The sequence below is a fragment of the Dipteris shenzhenensis genome, chromosome 6 (assembly GCF_047967505.1).
Source record: "Dipteris shenzhenensis isolate YYH24624 ecotype China chromosome 6, Dip_SZ_1.0, whole genome shotgun sequence".
In the NCBI taxonomy this organism is placed as follows: Eukaryota; Viridiplantae; Streptophyta; class Polypodiopsida; order Gleicheniales; family Dipteridaceae; genus Dipteris; species Dipteris shenzhenensis.
In genome coordinates, this window is record NC_141601.1 from 8,478,949 (window position 1) to 8,505,338 (window position 26,390).

The window sequence follows — 26,390 nt, forward strand, 5'->3', positions numbered from 1 at the left end:
GGAGCCATTCCTTGTTTCTCAAAACCTCTATCATAGAGACACAGAACATAAATTAATTATCAATACAATTTCGTGAATAAGCAAGTGAAGGGATCATCATTATATACAGAAGTTGGAGCATCCAAGCAAAGGAAGAAGTTATGTCCTTACACGTGAAGTTGTTTTATGACCTTGTACCTGAACCCATACTCGGTTATAGAAGTGCTTCAATGACATTATGTGCAATCATCTGCCCCAATTGACTCTATGTGAATTCACTTTTAAATTGAAAGTCCAGAAAAGTATTATGGAATTTTTGGTATAAAAATAATCTCAAAGTAGTTCTTAAATCCAAGACCAGCACTTTCAATGTATTTTTATAGGCTCAATACACCAAAGATGTGCCTTTATACTGAGATATACTGTATTCTATAATAAGGATAGGGGATAAATGGAGAGATTTTAAAATTAATCTAACCAATAAAAAACCATCAAACCACTATTAGGCACCATATGGCCAATCTAAGGCCAAGGCCAAGGGCTGAAAAGAAATTACAAGTTCAGCATTAGGTCCTTGCTTTGGTGGCCTAGGTCCCAGTGACTGTGTAATGAACGAACAGAAACAATGTAGCCAGATACCAGAGCATATCTCCCACCTCAATCAGTCCCCTATCTGTTTTCTTCTGGCTCTCCCCAGTTTCTGCCATTGGACTCTGCTATTGATCAACAGTAAGCCATAAGATTAACGTCTTCAGGCATGTTTCTAAGTTTTCAACGCATGCTCTCCATTTCCATATAGTTATTATAATTTTGATGCAAGTGACAGTGGCAAAAATGTGTACAGACCACATAACAACATAGCTCATTGATGATTTCGAGTCAATTTCTATGAGACAATGACCATGCTGATGTATTTGAAGTCACAATCAGTAATGCAACTAAACATTCTGCTATCTAAATAATTTACATGTCCAAACAGGGTGGAATTCTTCCCCCTACACTGGCATTTAATCAAAGCAGGACAACTTCTTTAGCCGTCGCCTTCGCACGCACAACCTTTTTGAAAGCTTGCAGCCATTATCCAGAGAGCTCGTCCCCCACTTGAGCAGTGCACTGCATGTCATTCACCTTATCACCTTCTTCTGCAAGAAACTCATTACGAAGCTTCATCAGTAAGCGGCCAAGGTGATTAAAGCCTTCCCCTTCTCGCCCACCTCCCCAGAAGAGATCATGAGGAGATCCTTCCACAAGTATGGAGCCAAGTGTTGAGACAAGCAAAGACCGTAAAAGAGGGTATCTTGTAAACTTGGAATAAAGCGCTGTGTACATCACTTTTAGTTTAGCTGTACCCCAATCTGGGCGCACCTGCACCCATAAAAATGAACGAGTTCATCGTGGGCTCTAGGCCTGCAAGAGCTCCCCGTGACCATCTACAAAAAAAAACAACTGAAATGGCATACACTTATAATGCTAAGCAGAGATTTCTACGTAGTTATAAATCCATATAATATTCCAGAAAATTAAAATCACCAAGAATGGGTCTTAGCGTTTTTGTCGTTCAAGCTAGAAGGTCTCTACCAGATCAGGTCTCTGCTTTGCTAAAGTTCTTCCTAATCGTGCTGCTTCTTCCGGACTTTCTGCTGCTTGAATCTTCTCGACATACTCCAAAGCAAGAGGATCTTGGACTCCTTCAAACTTCTGCGCCTGTGAAAAAATACTGAAAATCAATCTCTCTCTAGGCACGCACCTTGTCGAAGTGTTGTGTATATTACAAGATCAGAGGGTGGTATTATTTCCTGTTCTATGATACTTGTGATTCCATCTCTACCTTTCATGAAAATCATGACCACAATTGCTAGTTGCAACCAATATCAGAGACAATGCCTGCTTTGCATATTTGAGGAAGGGCCTTATATTATAATATAAGAGTTTAGTATTATTGCCTGTTCTATGATTCCATTGTACCATCTTGAGACAAACGACCAATCTAAGAGGGTGAACGAAGGGGTGGAGGAGCATCTGCGGCACTTTTGCCATGACACTCAAAGGACTTGGGGTAAATGGCTTGGGCTTGCATAATTTTGTTATAAAGCACTCAGCAATTATCTATCAGGCTGAGCCCGTTCTTGATGAAATGTATGGATGCAATGTTACAGTGCCTACCTTAAAGGAAGACATGGCTGGGAAAGATCAGCAAGCTTGAGATGAAATGGTAGCACTGACAAGTAGATTTACCAGGAAAGGTGAATTTGAGGTTAGCAATTTAGAGAGACCCCCAAGACAAGCAGATTAGTCATGAAAGGCTTCTGACGCCCCGTAGCTAGTCCCTTTCTTACATTTGAAATAAATGGCCCTTGCTAAAAGCAGGCACTGTCTGAGATTTTTGGTTGAGTGGCAACTGTGGCTGTGATACTCATGAAGGTAGAGCTTGGAGTAGGTATATGCCCCATAATAGTAGATAACTTCTGCCAAACGTGACTCATAAACTTAGCACCTTGTCATTGGCAACCGCTTGAGCAAACCCATGTTGCTTAAATATACTACAATTAACCACCATACAGCCTAAGATGCTGAATATTGACCATCACATTAATGCTATCCCATCCCTTGTTTGTAGAAGGAAGCCCGGTGATGAGATCCATGGCAATATCAACCCACATCCCTTCCAAAATGGTAAATAAGATGTGTGGAGTTTGCCTGGCTTTGATACAAAGCTAGATGGGTTCAACAATGGGATAGAATGACCCACCAATTCGTCCAAACCATAATAGATCAGAAGGGATGAGCTCCAGCACCTTCAAGATAAGAGACAGATTCATTTGGATACCAAGGAGTTCCTAGAGATGACTACTTCCTTCTATAGCCATTTGTTCAAGGCAAGGAAGTCCACCTCTGAGGTAGAGGCAGCTCCCAGGTACTAGCATGGTTTTTGGCTATCGTGATATCCCCTGGAGGCCCTGTTCACTAACAGAAAGGTGCATGAGGATCTAGATGCGTTCTGGTGCAAAAAATGCCCAAGAAGCGATGGCATTTCTCCTCTTTCCTTTTTGATAGTTCTGGGACGTGATAGGCACTCCCCTTCGCCTGGCTCACCAGAAGATTTTTTATTCTGCATTGATGCCACCCTCATCTCTTGCAGATGGATATGCCTCATCCCAAAAGGGCGTGATTGAAGATGCCATCGGGTAGTGGCAACTGATCACCCTTCTCGACATAATCTAGAAGATCTCAGAGAAGAATCTACAACTGCAGACCAAAAGCTGAGTATCCTTAATGAGCTTTTTTCATTTGGAAGAAGTTGACCAGGCCTTGCAGGATACAGCTACACAGACCAAGATCGACTAGCATAAGTCAATTGGTGTTCATATAGCAAAAGAGGGCTCTCTCACATGGGGGGAGACTCTGGGCCTGGTAGATTGCCTTTTGCTACTGTTTCCATCGAGTATGTATAGTATAGATTCGACATCTAGTCTGGACCAACCTATGGGTAGGATGCGACGGTACACAAGAAACTAGCGCTCAACTGCCTTGGTAGATGGTTATCTCACCGATTTCAAAGGGGGATCAACTATCATCGGTCCAGAAATGTAGAGTTATGCTTGTTGTGCATGGCCTCTCGCAGGATCAGAACCAAAGAAGCTACTGCTAAACCTTGGTGTCCTCTAGATCACCCCTAGGACGGGTGGAACATGCTCTCCAAATCACCTCAAATGCATACACTTTGTGTGCGCTTTCCTCTCTTTGAGGCACTCCCATTGCACCTCTGTGAGGGGGAAGCCCTCCCAAAACCAAAGACATCATTGCGTATGCTGACCTCTGTGTAAAATAAGGGGTCGATGGCCCAATGCTTTCCTAATATCTCCACCATAGTCATCCTCTGCAACTGTAGCGAGGCAATCATGTGATCATTCAAAACATAACTAAGACCTCTAAGGGGATCTAGCTATAAGGTCCCACCAAATCCTATATTGAAGAAATAAGGGGAAGGCTCTCTACAGGGTCCCATATTATCCCCAACAGTACTAGGAGTTAATCTCAATCTTTGAGAATTACTTTGTCCATCATACCACACCTTTGGTGGGTCCTCATCCACTTGTCTTTAGGTCATCCCTCCAAGCCTCTAGATGACTACCTCAATCTCCTTAATCCTTCTACATGCTCCTTTCATATGCATCAAGGTGATGTGGAGGTAGTTGGATTAAGGTCTCCAGTTAATTGTTCAGGCCATTGTTCCCCCTAGCCCCAAAAATGTTTCTATGTAGCTCGGACCTTTGTGTGCTATATTAAAGGTGTCAACTCTATTGGCATGTAGCTGCAATCGGCAGTAGCGCCTTGGACACTATCCTGCAAGAGGCACTGTCTTGAGCAGCAAGTCCACACGAGATTCTCCATAGATTTTGGTCATGACTTTGAACCAATTCTCTGACCTCGGAAGATCTTGTATCTCTTCTTGCTGGTGGTAGCGCATGGAGATCTTCCCATTGGCCCATGGCTAGAGCACATAAAGAGCAATGGCACTTGCCACTTTTGTACAGTAGGGTTTCAGGAATGATCCCTCATTGCTTATGGAGAGATGCCCATTGGCACATGAGATATGGCAGCAGTCACTCAAGATCAGTTCTAGCTTGAGGCGCATATGACAAGTGTTCACGTATGGAATGGTGGCCGAGGCATGCTTCCGCCTAGAAATGGTTTCTCCAGATTATTTGGTGAGTGGCGAGATGATGGAATACCAAGAGATATAGGATGCCACCCCTCCCCCTAGGCATTGGCCATTGAGTGATCCGCAGGATAGTGTTTGGAAGACTAATGCTAGCATCACAGCTTGGAACATTGTGTAGCGTGCTACAGCCTAGGGATGGGACTCGGGAGGGCAGCAGCTTCAATCTGCTATTACTCTCGTCAACATCTAGCTGTGAGTGACATGGGAGCAAGGTTCAGCTTTCAGGAAGGCTACCGATCATAGGGTGTGGTTTTGCAAGCATATTTTATATTTTATAAATTGAGAAATCCATTCGTCGTTTAGCCCACAACATTGGTTCTTGGTCGGGGATAGCATAGGAAAAAGCCAGATCCAGGAGAAGCAGGCTGCAATTGCAGCAGCCTTTATTTACTCAGCACCTCATAAATAGATGATATTGTATCGTTTTCTTCATACTTAATGGACAGTAGTTCCGGGAAAAAAACCAGGTAACAATGAGACCTTGGAACTCCATGCATCATGAGTCCTTTTCTTCATGCTTTGTCTGAATGCTTTTCTTCTCATAAAATTCTTTCCACTTCTTAGTTTCTTTTGTCTGTTGGAAAAATAAGCAATTTTGCTCCTCATAGATTTATTTCTTATTTCCAAAGCATTTGGAATCAAAATACCCAATGCCTTTTTATCCTATTTAAAACTTATCCATCTCTTTAACGTCTCTTCCCCTTCATGTAAAGATCCATCTTTCCATAATGACCAAAAAAATGAGGAGAAACACTAAAAAAAGAACAAATGGAGAGGAAAGAAGACCTGGTAGTAATGCTCAACACTCTTCCATAGTCCCAGCTTGCCATCGGAGCTTAACATACTTATCGAGTGAGGTGAAAAATTCGAGAATGCACCAAAAAAATCCCATGCCTTATAGAATGAGATTATGGTTGAATTTTCTGAAAAAGGAACTTCTTCTATGTTATTTGAATCATCCATTCCAGCTGGGATCTGAGGTCTCATATCAGGCACTGGTTGGAGGTACCCAGTAATAAGCATGTCAGGGCCAATCTGAAGTATACAACCATAAGAAAGAAGTCCGTGGTTAGTATAAAATCGTATGCTGAATAGTTTCTACTCAATGTAGAAATTAATGATACAAGCACTTTTACCTGCTCAAATGAGACATTCGTAAGATCAAGTGCCTGAGTCATTTCTACCATTCCCATTTCTCCAACAGGAGAAGGGGCAGTTACACCTCCAATTATTTTAGGAGCAACAAAAGCAATCACCTGTTCTAAACAATAGAAGTATATCACGATCATGCAAGAAAAAGACCTTTGACTTAAGAAACAGAGCTGGAAGAAATAACACAAGCCGTACATCAAGAATTTTAAAGACCTAGAAATTCTCCAGCAACTTCTGGAACCAGTCATTTAATCTGCTAAGATGAAAACCACTCTAATGGATGAAGAAAATCGGTCTTCCCTACCTCATCAGACAAGTGACAGTTTTAAAAATTCTAAGACAAATGAAGCATTTATGTAGAGATCCAAGAACTCTCTCATATATCAGGCAGTCAGTTCTCTCAGTGTACATATATATATATCAAGATGAATCCAGGAACATATATATATTGTTAGAAACTCACTGTGCCCACCTGTGAGCCCCCGATTTGAGGGGACAAGGGGCAGTGAGAGGTAGGAGGGCTGGGGAGAGAGAGACTCAGGCCGGCATCATAGGCAACCAGCACACGGGCTGGTTGCAGTCTGCAACAGCAGGAATAAAGGGGCTCTAGGCCTCACATAGAGGCACCAGGAGCAGCATTGACTGGCCGCCCAGGGCGCCCTTAAATAGGGGCCTGTGGATGGCCAAGTCGGTCCAACCAGGGCCACCGACCAGGGCCAACCCTGGTCGGTTTACTAGGGCCCATGTGGTCGGCCACCAGACAGGGTACTGACCCTGCTGGTCGGTCAACTGAAGGGGCCTGGGCAGTGCCTATAAAAGGCCTACTCCTCCATTGGTTCCAGCATCCAGTGCAAGACTGAAAGCTCTTCTCCAAGGCTGTGTTCAGCACTCAGATCTGGAGCAGTTGGTGAAAGAGAGAGTCCATCAATATTCTCCAGCACTTTGCTGTGTTTTGTACTGCTCCCTTGGAGCTATTTTTCTGCCCACCATCCGGTGGATGAATATACTCTCTCTCTCTCTTTTTTCAGCCAAGGTTCCATAGCTGACGTGACCGAAGCACTCATGCCAAAGCTTGGACTTTCCGTTGTCTTCATGAACCAACATTGCACTGAGGCGGTACAGTCCATTTTCTTCAACTCCTTGGGTCACCATCTGTCCATTTGCTTTGGATGTCACGGTGACCTTGCCGTCTTCAAAGAGAACTGACATGTTGTTCTTGTCCATCTGACTTACAGACAGTAAGTTCTTGCAAAGGGTGGGTACATAAAGTACGCCAGAGATATCCTTCTCCTCACCTGCGGTCGTAATGAAAGGAATGCTACCAATGCCCTTCACAGGACATGTCCGGCTATCCCCGATAGAAACTTTGGAATCCGGGTGTGTACTTTCCATGGTTTTGAACCAAGTCTTTCTGTTAGACATGTGCTTTGAAGCACCGCTGTCAACATACCAACTCTCTTTTCCTTCACTGACTGCATACGCTGAACAATGTTCAGTGATTAAAAACAACTGTCCAGTCGTTACATTGGCAGAATCATTCTTAGGCTCTTCTTTGTTCCTGGCTTCTCTCTTCCGCTTCTGATCTGCCTTCTTCTTTCGGCATTCTTTGGCGGAGTGGCCAAGCTTTTCACAGTAAAAGCACTTCATTTTCTTCTTTCGGTCAGCGTCCTCTGACTTCTTGAACTCCTTTGGCTTGCCTTTTCCATGCTTGTCTTTGGCCACTAATGCCTTCTGAGCAGGATCCAGGTACTCACTTCTCTTTGTGGATGATTTCAGTAGAATGACCTAGGTGTATTGTTTGGCTAAAAAGTCACAAGCTTTCGAGGAGTTCAAGGACTGGAAGGCCAGAGTTGAAAAGGAGACAGGGGAGGATAAAAGACGTTCCGTACAGACAAGGGGGGAGAAGTCACCTCAAATGAGTTTAATACATTTTGTCGCAAGCATGGGATCAAGCGACAACTCACCACAGCACATACTTCTCAGCAAAACGGGGTAGCCGAGAGGAAGCATAGAACCACCACGGAGACAGGGCTTGCTATGCTCCGAGGGAGGAACCTTTCTAAAGCCTATTGGAGTGAAGCTATCAATACAGCTGTACACATTCTCAACGGGACCAAGACGAAGGGCCGTTAAGGACAAGACTCCATATGAGGCATTTTATGATAAGAAGCCCTCTATTACTCATCTTCGCATTTTTGGTTCTAACGCATGGGTGCATGTGCACAAGGAAGAAAGGACCAAGCTTGATTCCTCGAGTAGAAAATGTATCTTTGTTGGGTATAGCGAAGAATCCAAGGCCTATCGACTCTTTGACCCAGTAAAGAAGCAGATCCTTATCAGTCGGGATGTCATCTTCGAAGAAAAGGAATCTGAACCCCAGGAGGAGCCTTAGATAGAGGAGGAGGAGATTGTTCAACCCTCGAACCCATCCTGCCTCAGGTTGACCATCCAAGAGGTGAAGAAATCGGAAGCTGATGTTCCACAAGGTACTGAGGAAGAGCAGGATGTTCCAGAAGCAGTTCCAGTTCCTCCTCCCACTGAGAAGCAGAAGAGGTTACCCCAATGGTACCTACGGACATTGGAAGACTCTCATGCCACCGAAATACCTGAGAGTAGCAGTTCCGGATTGCGACGGTCCCAACGTCTTCAGAAGACCCCATTCGTGAATTTTGCGTTGGTGGCTCAGCTTGAAGAGCCAAGGACCTTCGAGGAGGCGAAGGACAATCCAGAATGGCAGGCTGCCATGCAAGCAGAGATGGATGCTATCCTGAAGAACAATACTTGGGACTTAGTGGCCAGGCCCCCGCGACGGAAAGTCATCGGCACTAAATGGGTATACAAACTTAAATACAAATCAGACGGCAACTTGGATAAGTATAAAGCAAGGTTAGTGGTCAAAGGTTTTGCTCAAATTGAAGGCATGGATTTTGATGAAACTTTTGCTCCCACAGCTCGCATGGTTACTATCCGGACAGTGATTGCCCTTGCTGCCCAATTCCAGTGGCCTATTTTTCAAATGGACGTGAAGTCCGCATTCCTTAATGGAACCCTGGAGGAGGAGGTATACTTGGAGCAACCATCGGGCTTTCAAGATCCAGGGTCCCCATTAAAGGTCTGCAGGTTGAAGAAGGCGTTATACGGGCTGAAACAGGCCCCTAGAGCTTGGTACCAAAGGATTGATGTATTCTTTCAGAAGATAGGGCTAAGTCGGAGTCCTTCTGAGGCAAACCTTTACTTGTTCATTGAGAAAGGGTTGTGATTGGTACTCATCCTCTATGTTGATGATCTTATCTTGACAGGGAACCATGTCAAGAAGATTTCTCAGGTCAAGGAGCTACTCATGTCTGAGTTTGAGATGACTGACCTTGTGTTATTACACTACTTCATTGGGATAGAAGTAAAGCAAGCCAAAGACAGGATCTTCATTTCACAGGAGAAATATTGCAGAGAACTTCTGAAGAGATTTCAGATGGAGGATTGCAGGACAGTAGTAACTCCCATGGAGGTCGAGCTCAAGCTAAGTGTTCACGACACATCTCAGCCGGTCGATATTCCTTTGTACCGACGATTGGTAGGAAGCTTGCTTTACCTTACCAATACTCGACCTGATATTTGTTATGCAGTTGGGCTATTATGTCAGTTCTCTGCTTCTCCCAGGAAGAGTCATTGGGATGCATGTTTACGGGTGCTGAGGTATCTAAAGGGTACTTGCACCTACGGGATCACCTACCCAAAGGCATCAAACTAGGCGGGTTCTGTGATAGTGATTGGGCGGGTGATGTTGACACCAGAAGATCAACAACACGGTATTGTTTTTTACTTGCATCTGGTGCCATCTCTTGGCTGAGTAAGAAGCAACCCATAGTGGCCCTTTCATCTACAGAGGCAGAGTATAGAGCCGCGTGTACAGCAGCTTGTGAGACACTGTGGTTGAGGTGGATTCTGGAGGACATGGATGTGTGTCAGGAGGACGCAATAGTGCTGATGTGCGACAATCAGAGTTGCATAGCCATTGCCAAGAATCCAGTGTACCATGCGCGGACCAAGCACATCGAAGTTCATTACCACTTTGTTCGAGAGCTTATCATCGACGACGTGATCGAGCTTATGTACTGCCCCACTGCCGACAACTTGTCCGACCTCTTCACGAAGGCACTTCCTCGAGAACAGATGGATCACCTCATCAAACGAATGGGGATTGACCCATAGTTGTGACATTGAGGGGGGGTGTTAGAAACTCACTGTGCCCACCTGTGAGCCCCCGATTTGAGGGGACAAGGGGCAGTGAGAGGTAGGAGGGCTGGGGAGAGAGAGACTCAGGCTGGCATCATAGGCAACCAGCACACGGGCTGGTTGCAGTCTGCAGCAGCAGGAATAAAGGGGCTCTAGGCCTCACATAGAGGCACCAGGAGCAGCATTGACTGGCCGCCCAGGGCGCCCTTAAATAGGGGCCTGTGGCTGGCCAAGTCGGCCCAACCAGGGCCACCGACCAGGGCCAACCCTGGTCGGTTTACTAGGGCCCATGTGGTCGGCCACCAGACAGGGTACCAACCCTGCTGGTTGGTCAACTGAAGGGGCCTGGGCAGTGCCTATAAAGGGCCCACTCCTCCATTGGTTCCAGCATCCAGTGCAAGACTGAAAGCTCCTCTCCAAGGCTGTGTTCAGCACTCAGATCTGGAGCAGTTGGTGAGAGAGAGAGTCCATCAATATTCTCCAGCACTTTGCTGTGTTTTGTACTGCTCCCTTGGAGCTATTTTTCTGCCCACCATCCGGTGGATGAATATACTCTCTCTCTCTCTTTCTGTCCATATTTATTTCAGAGTTGAGTGTGTGTAAGAGTTGGAGAGATCATTCCCTCTTATTTTCTAACATATATATATATATATATATATCAGTCCTCTCACTGTACACCCAAAGCCATCACCTGAGGTTCCGAAACTCAAGTTCTGACCCAACAAATGCAAACACACTCCAGCCCAATTATGCCTCAATGCTTGCCATCCCAGATAGCAAAGAAAGTCAGCTACTTGAATCTGACCACGTGTGGTAACACTACGAGGTTTAGAAATCCTTACATCAAACCATCTATTGCCTATAGCATTTTATATACTATTGGACTCCTGGTGGAATATGCAGTGCCTCTGAAGGCAATTTGTAAGTCCATACTCGTGAGTGATGAGTGGTTTGTAGTGAGGTTGAAACGAGACTTGTAACATGGGCTATAGTTTAGTTAGTGAATGGTGATCTAACCTATGATGCCAAAGCAAATGGCCCACATAAACTTAGTAGACACGTGGCTTTTTCTATATGCAAGAATCTTGGATTTTCTTCTATGTGTGTAAGGAGGAACATGATAATGCAAGCTATCTTTGAATGTCAAACCTGATCTGCTATTTTGCCTTCCTGATGAGAATCTCTTGTGCGTCTCTTATTCTCTCCTCTTCTTTGTTAGCTAGTCTCTCTCTAGATTCTGTCACTACTGTTCGTACTGCAATGCATCCATTACTATTTGTTACCCTTCTCCTTTCTGATGGTCACTCTCACAATCTAATTAGTAGGATCGAACAAAAGAGCACTGAGGATAATAGCTATTGACCTGGCTGATTATGTTGACTAGATCAACATGTCAAAACCTGCAGCAGGTATGGATTAAGTTGGAACCAACGTTTGGCAGCTAGGTTAAAAACCAATTCAAGCAATAATTTTTTGGTTTAAACCAGATGTTGTTTTCAGCGAGCATGTTAGTTTAATGAAATCATTGTTGAAGCAATTAAGTGATGTAGATGCAAAGGCTGACGATCCAAACGATGTAGATGCAAAGGTTGACCATAATATGCTAAAGTTATCCTATTATCTAGAATCGGCTTCTATGGTTGGTTAAGCAAAATGAGATGATGATGTGGTAGCTGCTAGTCACAATTCCAAACTCAACGGTAAAAGGCAGATTACATGTTCATATTCTAGACAAGTGGGTCACACAGCTGAACAATGTCGGAGGTGCAAATATGGCAAGGATCTGACGAAGGAGAATGAGGTGACTTCTAAAAGCACAGAAAGTCTGGTTCCCTGATGACAACAGTTTGAAAAAGCATATGCAGTAAATGGATTTCCCAAGGTAACAGTCTCGTATCCAGACCGGTAGGTCACACAGCTGAACAATGTTGGCCAAGGATCTAAAGGAGAATGAGGTGACTCTAAAAGAAAAGCCATTTGGTGGAAGAAAATCTTGCAACACCACAGTTTTGGTGGCAAATTTGTTAGTCCTTGTAAACCTCGCAGGGGCAGTTTGCCTCCCTAACGTTGGAGAGGGATGAAAATGCCGTTAGCCCTTGTAAACATCATGGGTGGAGTTTGCCTCCCTAAGATTGGAGAGGGTTCGGCGAAAATGCTATGACACAAGGCATTTAGCCATCCAAATCTCTACATGGTTCTGGCAGCTCTTCTTGAGCCGGCTCCTCGTGACTTAGGTGGTTCTTTCCTTCTCCGATGTTCATGGCCTTCCAGCTCTGATGAGAGTCGCTTGAGCACTGCACCTACAGTTCTATAGGCTAGGTGATGAGGGCGGCAGCTTTCTGGTTGTGAGCAACGTCTTCTCTAAATGGATACTCATCAGGATACTTGACTATTGGCAGAGGCAGATTCGTGGGTCGTGGAAAGGCATCATCAACGCCTATATAAGTGACTGGTTGCACTAATCACTTAGTTTTGAGCTGCTTGTGTTGCAGCAAGTTCTGTAAGCCTGTGGCTAGTTGTTTTGATCGGCCTGTGTGGCAAGTCTTCAGTAGCTATAGCCGAGCCTTTATGGCAGTGTCCCTTGTCTTCCACTGTCTCTTATGAGCAGCAATAAGCCTGGTGGGGCTGAGCAGCAGTCCATGGTCATTTAGTGAGTCTTTCGGTTTAATATCATATGTAGTTTTCATGTCTATCTCTCTATTAAGCTCTCATTATTTATGCAGTAATTTTTGTCAGTGTGAAAGCAGTGTTTATATTTGGATTGTGAGGAAGTTATCTAATTCATTCGTCCCATTTTACAACAATTGGTATCAGAGCCATTTCTCTGAGAGCCTGTGGTCCTTGTGGTCTGTTGCAGATAGTCAGAAATGGAAAGTTGGTCCAAAATCTCTAAGTCAGGCTTGCCAGAAACCTCTGTGGTCAAATTCAATGGCAGGAACTTCCCGACTTGGCACCTTTGTCTGTCTTCTTTTTATGGAGAAAGGTCTCTGGGGTCGTCTCATGATCAGAGAACAGACCTGCCAACAATCAAGGGTTAGAAAAGATGAATGCTTGAGATTTGGAAAATGAGAAAGCATTGCGTCGCCTTGATTATTTCCATCATGTGGATAAGATCATGCTCATATAGGAACCCTTTGAGCTCCAGATGGGAGATGGTAATCTCCCTCAACAAGACGCAGTCCATTCTGAAACAACTGTAGGCACTAGAAGTTCGAGAGGATGACCATGATGCCAAGGCCATCCTACTCTCCAGTCTTCCACTCAGGTTACATTCTTAAGGTTGAATTCAGATTCTTTGAATTTCCATGATATAGTCTCAGAGAAGAATCAATTACCTCAGGAAGTGAGCCAGCCTACATAGTCAAAGAGAAACGTAAAGCAAAAGATGGTGGATTGAGCTGCTTGTGTTGCAGCAAGTTCTTCAGTTCTTTGTAAGCCTGTGTGGCGGGTCGTCTTGATCAGCCTGTGTGGTAAGGCTTTAATAGCTACAGTCGAGCCTTTGTGGCATGTCCCTAGTCTTGTACACTGTTGCTTGTAAGCTGCAACAAGCCTGGTTGGGATTAGCAGTAGTCGGGTCATTTAGTGAGCTTTTGGTTTAATAGCATATGTCATTTTCCTGTCTATCTCTCTGACAAGCTTATTTTATGCAGTAATTTTTGTGAGTGTGAAAGCAGTGTTTATCTTCAGATTGTGAGGAAGTTATCTAATTCATACATTCCATTTTACAACAAGTCTCCAGAATAGCTACAGCTTACTTTGTTGAAGGATGATGATACATGTCTGTTAAAGGAACTGTGCTTTTGTTGAGGAACAATCATGCCTGTTAATGGTGATGGTAGTGCTTCTCAGTTAAACCGTCCTTTATCTTGGATCACCTATGTGTAACTTTGTCAGTTCTATTGATGAATGACTCCAATCTAATGATGTCAAAGCAAATAGTCCATGTGAAGTTAGTAGACAAGTGGAATATCTAATGCAAGCTATCTTCTGTGTCGAAAATGATCTGCTATCTCGTCTTCCTGATGGGAGTCTCTTGTGCATCTCTTACCATCTCCTCTTCCTTGTTAGCTACACTCTCTCTCTAGATTTGTTCTGCTAATATTACTATTTGTTAGTCTTCTCCTTTCTAATGGTCACTCTCACAATCCTGTTAATAGGATAGGCTAGTTCCTCTTGTCTAAAGGCGTGACAGCCACATGACCTTCCAACAGGCACACAAAACCAACAAGAAAAAGAGTATGGAGGTGATAAACTCAATACTCACATGATACACAAATCTTTAATAATAATATGCAGAACAAGGACACTAGATCACGTCCCTGCTGAATAAAGAATCAAAGAAAGGACTAGTAGTTTATTGACATATTTAACAAAGGGTATATGAAACAAAACAAGATACAACAAATGAGTATAGAGCCTAAATGCTTCCCCCACAATATGTAAAATAAGTAAAAAACACGCTTGAGTCTATTGGAAAGTGGGAAGTACAGATGGACTTATACAAGCGAATATAACCCTATTGCGCTTACGCTATGGAGGTGATACATCTTCCTATCTCAGTCCTGGCTGTTTCTGTTTGACAAGTTTTCTTTTGTTTGGCAAGTATGTGAACCACAACAGCCCCCCCGTGCCCGTGCCCCAAAGTAAGTTGAACCTGATCTGCCTATCTAGCGTTCCTGATGAGAGCCTCACCTATTCTCTCTTACTCTCTCACTGTATTGGTTCTGCTACTATCACTATTTGTTCATCTTCTCCTTTCTAATGGTCACTTTCATAATCCAATTAGTAGGATAGGTTAGTTGGCTCCTTCAGCCTCTTGTCTAAAGGTGTGATAGCCACATGACCTTGCAATAGGCACACAACAGGCAGGTGTTAATCTCACTACTCACATGATACACGAATTTTTAATTATAATATGCAGAACAGGGACTCCAGATCAGCTGCTGAACAAAGAAACAGAGAAAGGTGTAGCCATTCATAAGACAAAACAAGACACAAGATATGAGGACACAGCCTAAATGCTTCCCCCACAATATGACAAAAATATTAAAAACGACATATGTGAGTCTATGTGATCCAATTGAAAGTGGCAAATGCAGATGGACATATACAAAGTGAACAGCATCCTATTGCAATTACCTTGAAGTCATGGTAGCAATACATCTTCCTATCTCAGTCCTGGCTGTTTCTGTTTGGCAAGTTTTCTTTTGTTTCGCAAGACCGTTGAGGCGCCCCCCCCCCCCCCCCCCTCCCTCTTTTTCTTCTTCTCCAAATCCTTTTCCTTCCCATGGCACCATTCTTTAGCATAAATCTAACATTAATCTTTCTTTCAAAATCTTAAACCACCTGATTATCACTTTTAAAAATACAACAGCTGTAAATAAAAGGAGCACATATGAGATAGGAAGTCGAAGAAAGTCCCACTCCCAAACCCAAACTTACTTTATGAATAACACCAGAGGTGATGGCAGGTGCAGCTAGTGTGCCCCCACATTCCCACATGACACTAAGAAAACCCAAATTATAACAGTAATCCATAACTCCTTTCGGTGTCAAAAAATCAAACTCCACGATTTCTACTCCTTTTTTGTGCAACCTATGTTGGAAGTCCTTTCGTGCGCCCCTTTGTGTCATGACTATCGTAGGCACATTAGAAACGTCCCAGAGGTTAGCATCCTCAGGCAAATTTAGACATCGTGACATTACAATTCGCACAGGCAAATGACCACCATCTTTCCTGGTTGTCAACCTTGGATCTGCAAGAGAGAAACAAAATTACAAAAGTGTGGACGTACTACTGTATCTAAAGCCAATGATAGCCCAGCACATTGGAGATACAAGCAGCTTGTTCTCACTGTCACGTCGAACCGTGTTTCCTCCAACAATTATAGCGTCACTTCTTCCGCGAGTATCAAACACTCGTTGCCTTGACACCTTGCTGGTGACCCAGGCCGCGTGTCCAGTGCTGGCAGCAATCTTGCCTAGCAGATCCAAGAGCAGGAAGTTACCACACTATGGTAAATCAAAAGAGTTTAAAAACTGAATATGCAAAAACAAAGATCTCATACGGTAAAAGGAAAGGAGAAAGCTCACCATCAAGCGTCATGGCATACTTTAGAGTAGAGAATGGGAGATTAAATGCAGCCCTATAGAGAAGAGGGGCATTGACTTGCTGGCAGGCTTTCAAAGCTTCCTGAAAAGAAGAGCCAAAACTAGAATAAATAGCAAACCAACTATCTCAGAAACCTTGAGTTCTGCATTATAGAACATCCCGATGGCAATCATAGCATCCTTCAACAAGAAGGAAAAAAGGAATCCTTGTGCACAGACAAATGAAGGACAGGAACAAATACTTCGAAATTTTATGCTACAAGAGATGTTCACATCATGTATCCGAATAGGTAGAAGTGGGGCCTAATCAGATAGAAGAAATAAATTAATAACCAGGACATATCGAATACTAATGTTTGACACCCAAAATGCAGCAGGAAAAAATAATTCACACAAATACCCTGTAGACCCAAAACCACAACTAAAAAGATGCCCCACACTATCTCACACACACACACATTTTTTGTTGGGTGAAAGAGAGATTTCATTCAGAAAAGTGTACATGCATAGCTCTTCAAAGCAGGACAGCTACTAAAACATAGAAACAGTAATAAAAGACCTCCAATTGGGCCTGAGGAAGGTCTCCATAGGAAAGAGAATCCTGAAGAGACCGAAACAAAGAAGCTCGAAAATAGGGAAAGAGATCCACACAAGAGTGCTCATACAGTCGAATGGTACGAGCACAGTACAACGATTCAAGAGCCCAATAGCGGCACCAGGAGAAAAACTGATCATGGTCTGGCATTGGAGCATGTCTGCCAAATAACCAAAACTGCTTGCCAAAAGAAACAGAGGGAAAGCGAGCTCATAGTCATGTCATCAATCTGAAGAGAGAGTCACGAGCCACAGGACAGGTCCAAAAAAGGTGTAAGACAGTCTCATGCGGATGAGAACAAGTAGGGCAAGCCAAAGAGCAATATGCCTGGCAGCCAAAAAAGATCCCACTGGTAAAGCCCCAACCAAGCAGAACACACACACTTTTTTTTTTTTTGTGAGAAGAAATCTTTATTGCTATGGAATAATTACATTCATAGCTGCTTCAAAAAGCGAAGTAGCTACTACTCAAGAAAAGATCTCAGTATAGGCTGTATACACATCCTGATCAATCAAACGAGTCTGAAAACAATCGTAGAATGATTGTTGCAGAGATCGTTTGAAAAAAAGGAAGGATGAAAATAGTGGATCACCAAAGACTCTATGATTTCTATCCATCCATAAAGTCCATAGGGTCCAATATCGCACCCATACAAAAAATAAATCAAAACCCTGTCTCTGGGGATGAAATCCAAACAACCAGAAAAATCTGCCAAAAGTAACAGTAGGAAATCGCTGTCGAAGCCTCTGTCTGATGAGAGCAATGAGATCAGAAGTAGTTGGACAGGACCAAAAGATGTGGAGCACTGATTCAGTAGAGTGCGAGCATCTGTGACAAACAGCTGAAGCAATATGTCTGTGTGCAAGTAACTGTCCAGATGGAAAAATGCCAAGGAGAACTCGCCATAGGAAAAGCTGTTGTCGAAGAGGGACTTTGTAATGCCAAAGGAGATGCAGCCTTTTTCTCCACCACTTCATTGGACGATCCATATGCCAAACAGTATTTGCTCTATTGGAAATCCAAGGTGGAGGTAATAACACTCTATACAATGATGACACTGTGATATGTGAAAGCTTCAATGGACGGACATGTGAGGAAGGAGAGCGTAAAATCCAATCCTCAAGTCGATGCTGAATTTCTAAATGAGGTACCGGCAAGTACGGTTGGAGCATTGCTGAAATTTTATGCCATAAAGGACGATAATGAGCTCCCAGGCCATATTTGCGAGCAGCCAAAGAAAAAGATAGAATTGTGCCATCATCTTGAAGTACATCCGCCACAGATGAAATGCCTTTGAAGGAGAGAAAATATGAACGTCGGGGTTCTTGTATGGCCAAAGGTGGGTGGAATACTTTAGACCAAAAGAGATTCTCTTCCCTCAAAGAGTTGCCCGAGAGAGAGTCCCTGCCTTTCCATTCCAAGTGGGAAAGAATGTGTTTCCAATCAAGAAGCAGAGAAGAGACAAAAGGGCATCCTCTGATCTTGCCTTGGATAGAATCAAATAAAAATTCCCACTGAGTAGGCTGCCAATTCCCAAAAGCAGATGTATGAAGATGTAATAAGAGAGAGCGAATCATAAAAGCCCAAGGCTGATCTCCTTGTAGAAACTGCATCATCATTTTCCCCCTGTGAGCAAGTAAATGCATTTGAATATTAAGAATGTTCAGACCCCCGTGCATCTTTGGAGAACAAAGACGATGCATGGAGAGTAATCTGAGACTTTTCTTGCCATGTTTTGAACGCCAGAAAATTTCCATGATAGCTGACATAAATGAAACTAAATCTGCCTTAGTGAATATAGTAAGAGGCAGATAAAATTGTATGTATGCTATCAAAATGGATTGTGTAATTCGCAGACGAACATGTAATGGCCAAGTTGCAAGCTTCCAATATTCAAGTTTTGCCCTCAACTTTACTAGCACCCAATCAGTTTGTTGTGAACGGGTGAGTCCCCAGCCTAAAGGATAACCAAGATGTCGAGTGAATTGAGAAGCAGGGACAATTTTCCCAGGCCACAAAAGGTTGTGCCAGTCCTGTTCATGTAAAGGCAACAATTTTGATTTTTGAAAATTTACCCGAAGGCCAGCAGCCAATCCATATGTAGAAAGAGCATGCATGATCATGGACAGATCAGCCCGAGTATTTTTTGGAGTAAAGAATGAATCATCAGCATATGCTTGAGCAATCATGCTGCGACTGCCAAGGATCTCCAAACCGTGCAGCTGGTCAGTGTCCAAGAGGTGATCCAGATATTGAAGCAGTGGATGAGTGGCTATGGCAAAAAGTAAAGCACTCAGTGGACATCCTTGTCTGACAGAGCAAGCAAGAGTCCAGGATGGAGAAATATCTCCTGAAAGTATGCAGGCAGCTTCACTATCTTGATATAGCCAATTGATGAGTTGCTGCATTTTTGTGCCAAAACCCAAAGCCTGCATAGTTGATGAAATAAAATCCCACTGAACTGTATCAAAAGCTTTGGCAATATCAACTTGCAATAACAAAACATCCTGCTGTGTGTATTTTGCATATTCAATTCCAATGTAGGCATTAGCAATGTTATCGGTGATATGCCTACGCGGAACAAAACCATATTGCGCAGGATGCAACCCATCATGTAAAAACCCCTTTAGCCGAGCTACAATCATTTTGGTAGTGACTTTGTAAATTACGGGCATAAGAGTGATGGGTCTCCAATCAGCCAAAGACTCACAAATTTGTTTTTTAGGAATGAGTTTAACAAGACCTCTCTTCCATGTGTCTGGCATTTTCTGATGTTGCCATGCAACATTCACCATAGATAGTAATGTATGCTTCAAAAGAGGCCAGTATGCTAGAAAAAACTCGACTGTCAAGCCATCCCATCCAGGGGATTTCCATCTGCCACATGATTTGATGGCATCTGACAGTTCCCTCTCAGTAAAGGGTTCCTCCAATTCCAAAGCTTGAGTAGGAGAAATGATTGGAGAAACATTTTGCAACAGTAAATTTCGTGCAAGCAAAACCTGTTGCGAGGGAGGAGCTACAGAGCCAAATTGCTGAGAGAAGTGATGCACACAAACGGAGGCAAGCTGTGACCGTGAAGTAGTCCATGATCCATCAGGCATAAGCACTCTGCAAATTTCTGTTTTGATTCTCCTCTGATGCAAACTCTTGAAAAATTCTTTGGAAGAGCAACCTTTATCTGTGAAGGCTCTTTGTCTTGCTCTAGTCTCCCATTTTGCCAGTTTCCTGCGATCATTTAGTTTGAGACAATGTCTGGCCTGACATAATGTGGTTTGCTCATGCATGGACAACGAACGATGATGACTGAGTTCAGTGAGGTCTTGACAAGTAGACTTGGCCTGAGCAATGGTTTCCCTCAACGTCTTCATGTAAGACTTGCCATAAGCTCTAATCACCATTTGCATTTTAGAAATAAAAGAAGCCCAGGCATCATCAACATGAAAATGGCTGTTAGATGAAAGACAATGAGCTGCTTCAGTAACCATTGCCTTGAATTCAGCATGTTGCAAATAACTGTTGTTGATGATTAGATGTCGCCTTTGTGGCAATCTATCATCTGGCATCTTATGAAAAGATAATCTCAGCCATAGTAGTGCATGGTCTGAATGGACAAAGGCATAGTCAATCCACATTTTGCATGCAAAATCCCCATTTTGTTGTGGAGCAACATTGTACCAACGATCCAGTCGTGCCTTATAAGCAGAGAGAGCATTATGTTGAAAAGTGTAGCCTGGTGACTGAGGCTGCAATTCCTTCCAGAGGTCAACTAGATCCAAATGCAAAAGTAGTTGAGACCAGGCATGCCTTTCAGGAGATAACATATGATCGTGGTTGGAAGTGTTGTCTCCCTGTTGTGGAGCATTATTGAAATCCCCACATATGTAGGCATGAGATCTCCACGGGTATTGTTGCATAGCATCCCAAATTACAGTTCTGTCTCGGGATGACTGAGGTGCATAAACTGAAGCAAATTCAAACACCTCTCCTCTTATAATGCATTGGAGAACAAGCCATCTGCCTTTGTTATCATTTAATGCAACGACTGGTTGAAGCTCATGTTTAATCAGAAGGACAACCCCTGAGAAAGAGTGCTCCCCAGCATAGAAAATGTCATACCCACAGTAGTGTCCCGTCTTGCCTGCATAAATATGTTGGTTGTGCTCTTGTAATGCTACTATGTCAGGCTGAAATCTGTTGATGTACAGCCACACAGATTTCCATTTCCTACTGTCACACATGCCCTGGACATTGAGTGTAAAAGAGGTGATGTGAGCAGTCATATATAAAGATATTTATAGTAATGTAACAACTATGTACAGCAGCAAAATGTATGAGGTCAGCCTTGCATTTCTATCTCAGGGTCGAGGCCTCGCCCCTGAGAAGAAGTAGTCGCCTGAGAAGTGGACAGCAAAGCAGCAACCTCTTCTTCAGGGAAGAGTGTTCTGCTGGCTGTTACTGCAGCCCATGTAATTCCAATTCCTGTATTGATCTCTGGGGTGTTTCCGCTAGAAGAGGCACCATTCCAAGTGCGGGGGGGTGGAATTCTTCGAGCAGATATAACCTTTCTTGAGCTCTGCCAGCCATCAGTTGAAGGTTGCTTTCCTTTGGACAAAGATTGAGTAGCAGGAGGTGAATGTAAAGTAAGATTCGCATTGGTGGGTATTGAATCTTTGCCTTTATCTTGACTCCCAATATGCTGTCTACTGCTTTTATTTTTGTTGGCAACTGAGTAGGAGCATCTTTAGTGGGCATGTGGACTGGCAAGGAGGCATGATGTATTTTATGTTGGTTCAGTGGACACTGTGAAGCCATGTGTCTAAACTTTTTACATTCAAAGCAGGCCCCTGCAAATAAACCCCATTTGAGTTTATAAAATGCACTCCCCATGTCCACATTATTCACCGTGACTGAGTAAGAGTCCGGTGTGGGGTTATCAGTATCCCAAAGAATGCAAAATCTGTTTGAATTACCATTTGGCCGTGGTGGGCAAACCACTTTACCTAAAGAAGCTGCGATTTTGGGCAGAAGTGAAGCCATGCATTGGGGAAAATCAACAACTTCAACCCAGACTGGGCATCTATGTCGGATTAAAGCCTGAAAGTCCCTTGTGGGAGACCATGGCAAGACATGCACCATTTGCTGCCCAAAAAAGAGAGGTGAATGTTCCAAAAGCATTTGTCTGTGGAACTTAGTCACACACACACACACACACACACACACCAAGCAGAACACACACACACACACACACACACACAGAGAAGTGGTGTATTAAAATCACCTACAGCCTACATCCAATGGCTCTGCAATGTTCTTAGGCAGTCTACCAAGATGGTTTAATCAAAATCTACTTGCTCTAGAGTAGATCACCCTTCACATCATAAATTTAGACTGGAATAAAAACACCTGATAGCTTTTTCCATCACGAGGACCTCATGGCTGAGGAGGAAAAAATGATGTGCAAGAGGGGTACCTCATAGGATGCCCATGTGAAGAAGGTGATTTATTTGAACAAGTGCCAGTATCCTTTGAAAAGAAGAAAACATCTAGAGCTATCTTTTAGTTATTGTGAACCATTCATAATACTTAAGAGAATTGGAGAACTGGCCCACAAACTAAAAAGGATGTAAAATACATGTAGGTATTAATCGAGCTTAACAAATCACCTTCTTTATACCATATAACCAGAACAAATATTATATTTACTTGTGGTTGATGCTTTGCAAGCTAGCCTTCGTACCACCTAACAGTAAATTTGGAGACACATCAAGGCCAGAATTAAGGAGGTTTGGACACACCATGTAGTGCAAGTGTTTATGGGCAACGGCTCGAACTGAAAACACGGGAATCTCTGAAGAAGAATTATGCCAAGATTGTGAGGAGTCCTTATGCTTTCAGTTTTGTGATCTCAAACAGGAGGACATTGGGAAGCTTCAAAAGGGTGTCTCATGCCTAGGCAATGGAAATCATTACTTTCAATGCTGTTTTACCACTACCCACTTGATTGGTTTAAAGCCTACCATCAGTGGAGTGAATCCATCAAAGCCATCATTTGGTTATATCTTCCTAGAGCTACATAGATATCTAAGTAAATAAATACTTATCACGTTTGGTGATCACATACATGAATCATGAGTTTGGGGGGGGGGGCGGGGAGGGGGATGATATGAATGATATGATATGGTTCTATTACGTTTGAGACCCTACAGATGGAAGCCAATTGTCCACCAAGACCCTGTAGTAGGGTTCCAAAACCCTCTACCATCTTACCATTTTTGTGGTGGCCCAAACAGGATGTGCAGACCACAATGAGAATCTGTGACTCGTTTTTCACCCTGGTCTGCTGATATGGGTATGGAAAGTGAGCAATAATGGTGTTCATCCTCAATGGCACCTGATGAGCAAACTCTATACTCAATTTGAACACTCTCATCTGCCTGGTTCCACCTCAAGTTCATGAAGCTAGTAAATAGTGGCATATTAGACACAATCAATCCTTTCTACGTCCAGGTCATATTTGTCTTCCAAAGATTGGCAAAATTCTGAATAAGGATTTGGCTTGGTTAGATTTGGGCATCAATAACAAATTCAGATTTATTTGCTTCCCTTCCTCTCCTATAATGGGGCAGGACATGTATTATAAGAGATAATTGTGTTCCAGCGAACTGTAGGCTATACATATTTATTATTCTACAGGATGAGACCACATAATTCCAAAACCGTAACCTTTTTGTGGATAGTGACTCACTGCAATAACTCAAGGCAGTACAATACGTCCTTTAACCTTACAAACAATGTCTATTTTGCACTGGATTTGCAGATGTGCTTATGAAGAGGAAGTGACACTATGATTAAAGTCCTTGGCTGCCTTTTCAATAAGCTGCAACAATGTTCTTCTTGCTACTTGAGAAGCGATCAAACCAACCAACTCACCCCTAGGGGATTCCAAGACAGGTGATACAAATGTTCTGAAAAGCTTCAATCTTTACCTCTACAGCTGCACCTGTTTGGAGCTCCTCTCCTAGAACATCCACTTTAGTGTTAGCAGTCCGTAATTCTTTTATTGCTTTGCCTCTAAAATGCTTGAGTGGATGGCGAAGCCCCACCACAATCCGTGAAACCCCTGCCTGCCGGTCACAGCACACAACAAGCTTCAGCCTACTCCTGATTTATTAAAGAAAAAACTGAGAAATTATTTTTTATTTCACAAGAAAAGGCAGAACAGAACACATACATGTCTCAGAATCTTTCAATGGCAAGCATATGAGAACAGAGAACGTGACTAATATGCCTTATCCTTGGCACACTGTAAGACAACCTGAAGCCCCTTGCAATTACATTTACAACTAAATTTGAGACAAGAGTTCCTATGGAGCCACGTGCCTTAGACAAATTTCAAAGGGCCTTACGATGAAATCTTGAGAACAGTCAATAAGAATAGTTCCATCAAGCTTTAGGTCGTTGTTTATATGGTGTTAGCATTAAACCAAATGGATTAAAGCAAGAAAAGGCTACTATGGAGCACATTGTAAGCAAAAAAAATATGGGCCCAATAAAGCGGAGGCACGTATGGCACGTGCTCAAGTCATAAGCGAAAGACACCAGCCACCCTCACATCAGCACCCACCCCCAAGCTCTAGCCCAACAAGACCAATAAGGTATATTGTGCCAATTGCTCTTTCACGCAAGAAGACGGTGGGAAAGTCATGGCGAACGGTTGGATGATCAAGGATAATATGCCAGACAGTACGTCCAAATCCAGAGAAAAATAGTTAATGCGATTGAAGAGCGAAGGCAGTGCCAACAATGCGTAGGTGAACAGGGTCATTGCAGCTGCTCGACTAGAAGCGTGAATCAAATTGATGAGAAAAGTAGCATTCTGGGAAAGACCGCTACTAGAGAAAATATAGACCATCTGCCGCAAATTGCAAAATATTCTATTCGTTCGATCAACGAATACGAGGAAACCATACAAGCATACATCAAGTCAAGTGCTCATGGCAGATACCCTACTATGATAGTATATAGAGAATGGCGGATTGCCAATTTTAAGCCCTCGGTACGGAAATTTCACCACTGACCTGCTTCAATGCGAAAACACCATGAACATCTCCGTGGCAATCACCGGGCTCCAGATTGACATATGCTGTTGCTCCTCTTGCGAGCTCCCCGGCCTTTTGACAGGCCTGCACTTCGGCACTGACAGTCCCTTGGCCATACAGAAAGCCGTCGCCAACCAGTTTGGAGCCCCTTGCTATGATGCAAGCTGAATTTGGATGGGGAGCTGTGTAACCAGCAGAGCTATCGGCAAGCTCGGCGGCCCGCAGCAAAAATTGTGCGTCAATAGCTAAATCTGGAAGCGGGGCGACTGAAGGTTGGGCGCAGAAGGCGTGAGGAAACATGTTTAGTGCGCTAAAACGGAGCGATGCATGGAAATCCACAAGCGAAACAATCTGAGGGAAGAACTGCTGAGTTTCAACGAATGAAAGACTGAACAATTCTCTCAAAAGCAAACAAGGCGTGGACAGCAGAACCCACTAAGCTCTTCATTGCCTTTTCCTACGCTGAGCTATTTGACGCTACAATTTGCATCTCTCTCCATCTCTCTCTCTCCCTCTTTCTCATACCCACACACACAGAGAGCAGCAGCAACAACGTCGTCTGCTTCGACTCTCCTCGACCTCTCATCTCCTCATTCCTAATCACATGCGGAGGTAGTTCGCGCCATCTCTCCCACTCTCTTTTGAGCTATCTGTCGCGTGCGCGAGCCTACAATGACGTCGCTGCCATCGCCAATCAGGGTGTGAGCTGATTGATGATAGTAAAATGTGTCCAGAGCAGGCCGCCCTGCTCGCCTCAACACTGAGTTTGTGAGAAAGCAGTCACCACCCTCTGCGTGTGATATCGACGTTATCGCCTTACCCTTTCATGGTGCCAATTTGAACGTACTCCACGACTCTTGTAAATTTCAAAGAAGAGTCGATTAGCCCATATGGTGTAGCTCTTAGGGGCTTTTCACACCCATGGGGAATGATTTGGGCTTTCCCACCCACTCGGCATCCTAACCAAAACTTGGTCTCCCTCATTGTGCCTCCCCAGACAGCATCCTCAGCTGTTCAACCACTTGCCAACGCTTAACCGTGCTCGACTCTCACTTTTCTCCCAACAATAAACCCAGCTCTCTTTGGTGTAATAATGATCCGCATTTCAATATTTTGAAATGGCGTCCGCCTCTTGTGAAAGCATCAAATGAACACACCACTCATTTTTTCTTCAAAACATCATATTTGGGGGCTTCGCCCATCCATGGACACGTGTGAAACCCAATTACTATGTCAAGATTCATCAAACATTCTAGGAGAAAATGGTGTTCGAGCATTGATGTAGACCAAACATCGCACCAACTTCTACCGAACCCACCTCAAGCAACTACCCAGGTCGAATGAAAACAAATACAACATACATGAAATTCCACCAATTAATTTATGCCAACAAATCTAAACAGGCTTTCGCCCTCCCCTTGTCTAGACATTTGTAAACCCTGCCTAGCATATGTTTTGGAGATTTCTAACCTACTTTGAGAAATTTCTACCTAAC

The 26,390-nt window shown here is 43.5% G+C and overlaps 1 protein-coding gene across 3 annotated transcripts; it reads right to left on the minus strand.

Annotated features, from left to right (window-relative positions):
• Positions 1 to 225: 225 nt before the first annotated feature.
• LOC147900734 (riboflavin biosynthesis protein PYRR, chloroplastic-like) lies at positions 226 to 25,719 on the minus strand. 3 transcript variants are annotated; one of them, XM_087375817.1, is made up of 10 exons: positions 24,875 to 25,719; positions 23,783 to 23,920; positions 16,181 to 16,280; positions 15,943 to 16,068; positions 15,530 to 15,843; positions 5,839 to 5,958; positions 5,489 to 5,737; positions 1,558 to 1,683; positions 1,036 to 1,344; positions 227 to 692 (listed from the first exon to the last, which is right to left on the minus strand). In XM_087375817.1, exons 1-9 carry the CDS (start codon positions 25,193 to 25,195, stop codon positions 1,057 to 1,059), a joined length of 1,782 nt encoding a protein of 593 aa, XP_087231943.1. In that variant the 5' UTR covers positions 25,196 to 25,719; the 3' UTR covers positions 227 to 692; positions 1,036 to 1,056. The 3 variants fall into 3 exon arrangements, with proteins under 3 accessions (XP_087231942.1, XP_087231943.1, XP_087231944.1); XM_087375816.1 differs by having other exon boundaries at positions 226 to 1,344; XM_087375818.1 differs by lacking the exon at positions 227 to 692 and having other exon boundaries at positions 1,232 to 1,344; positions 1,510 to 1,683.
• Between the last annotated feature and the right edge of the window lie 671 nt (positions 25,720 to 26,390).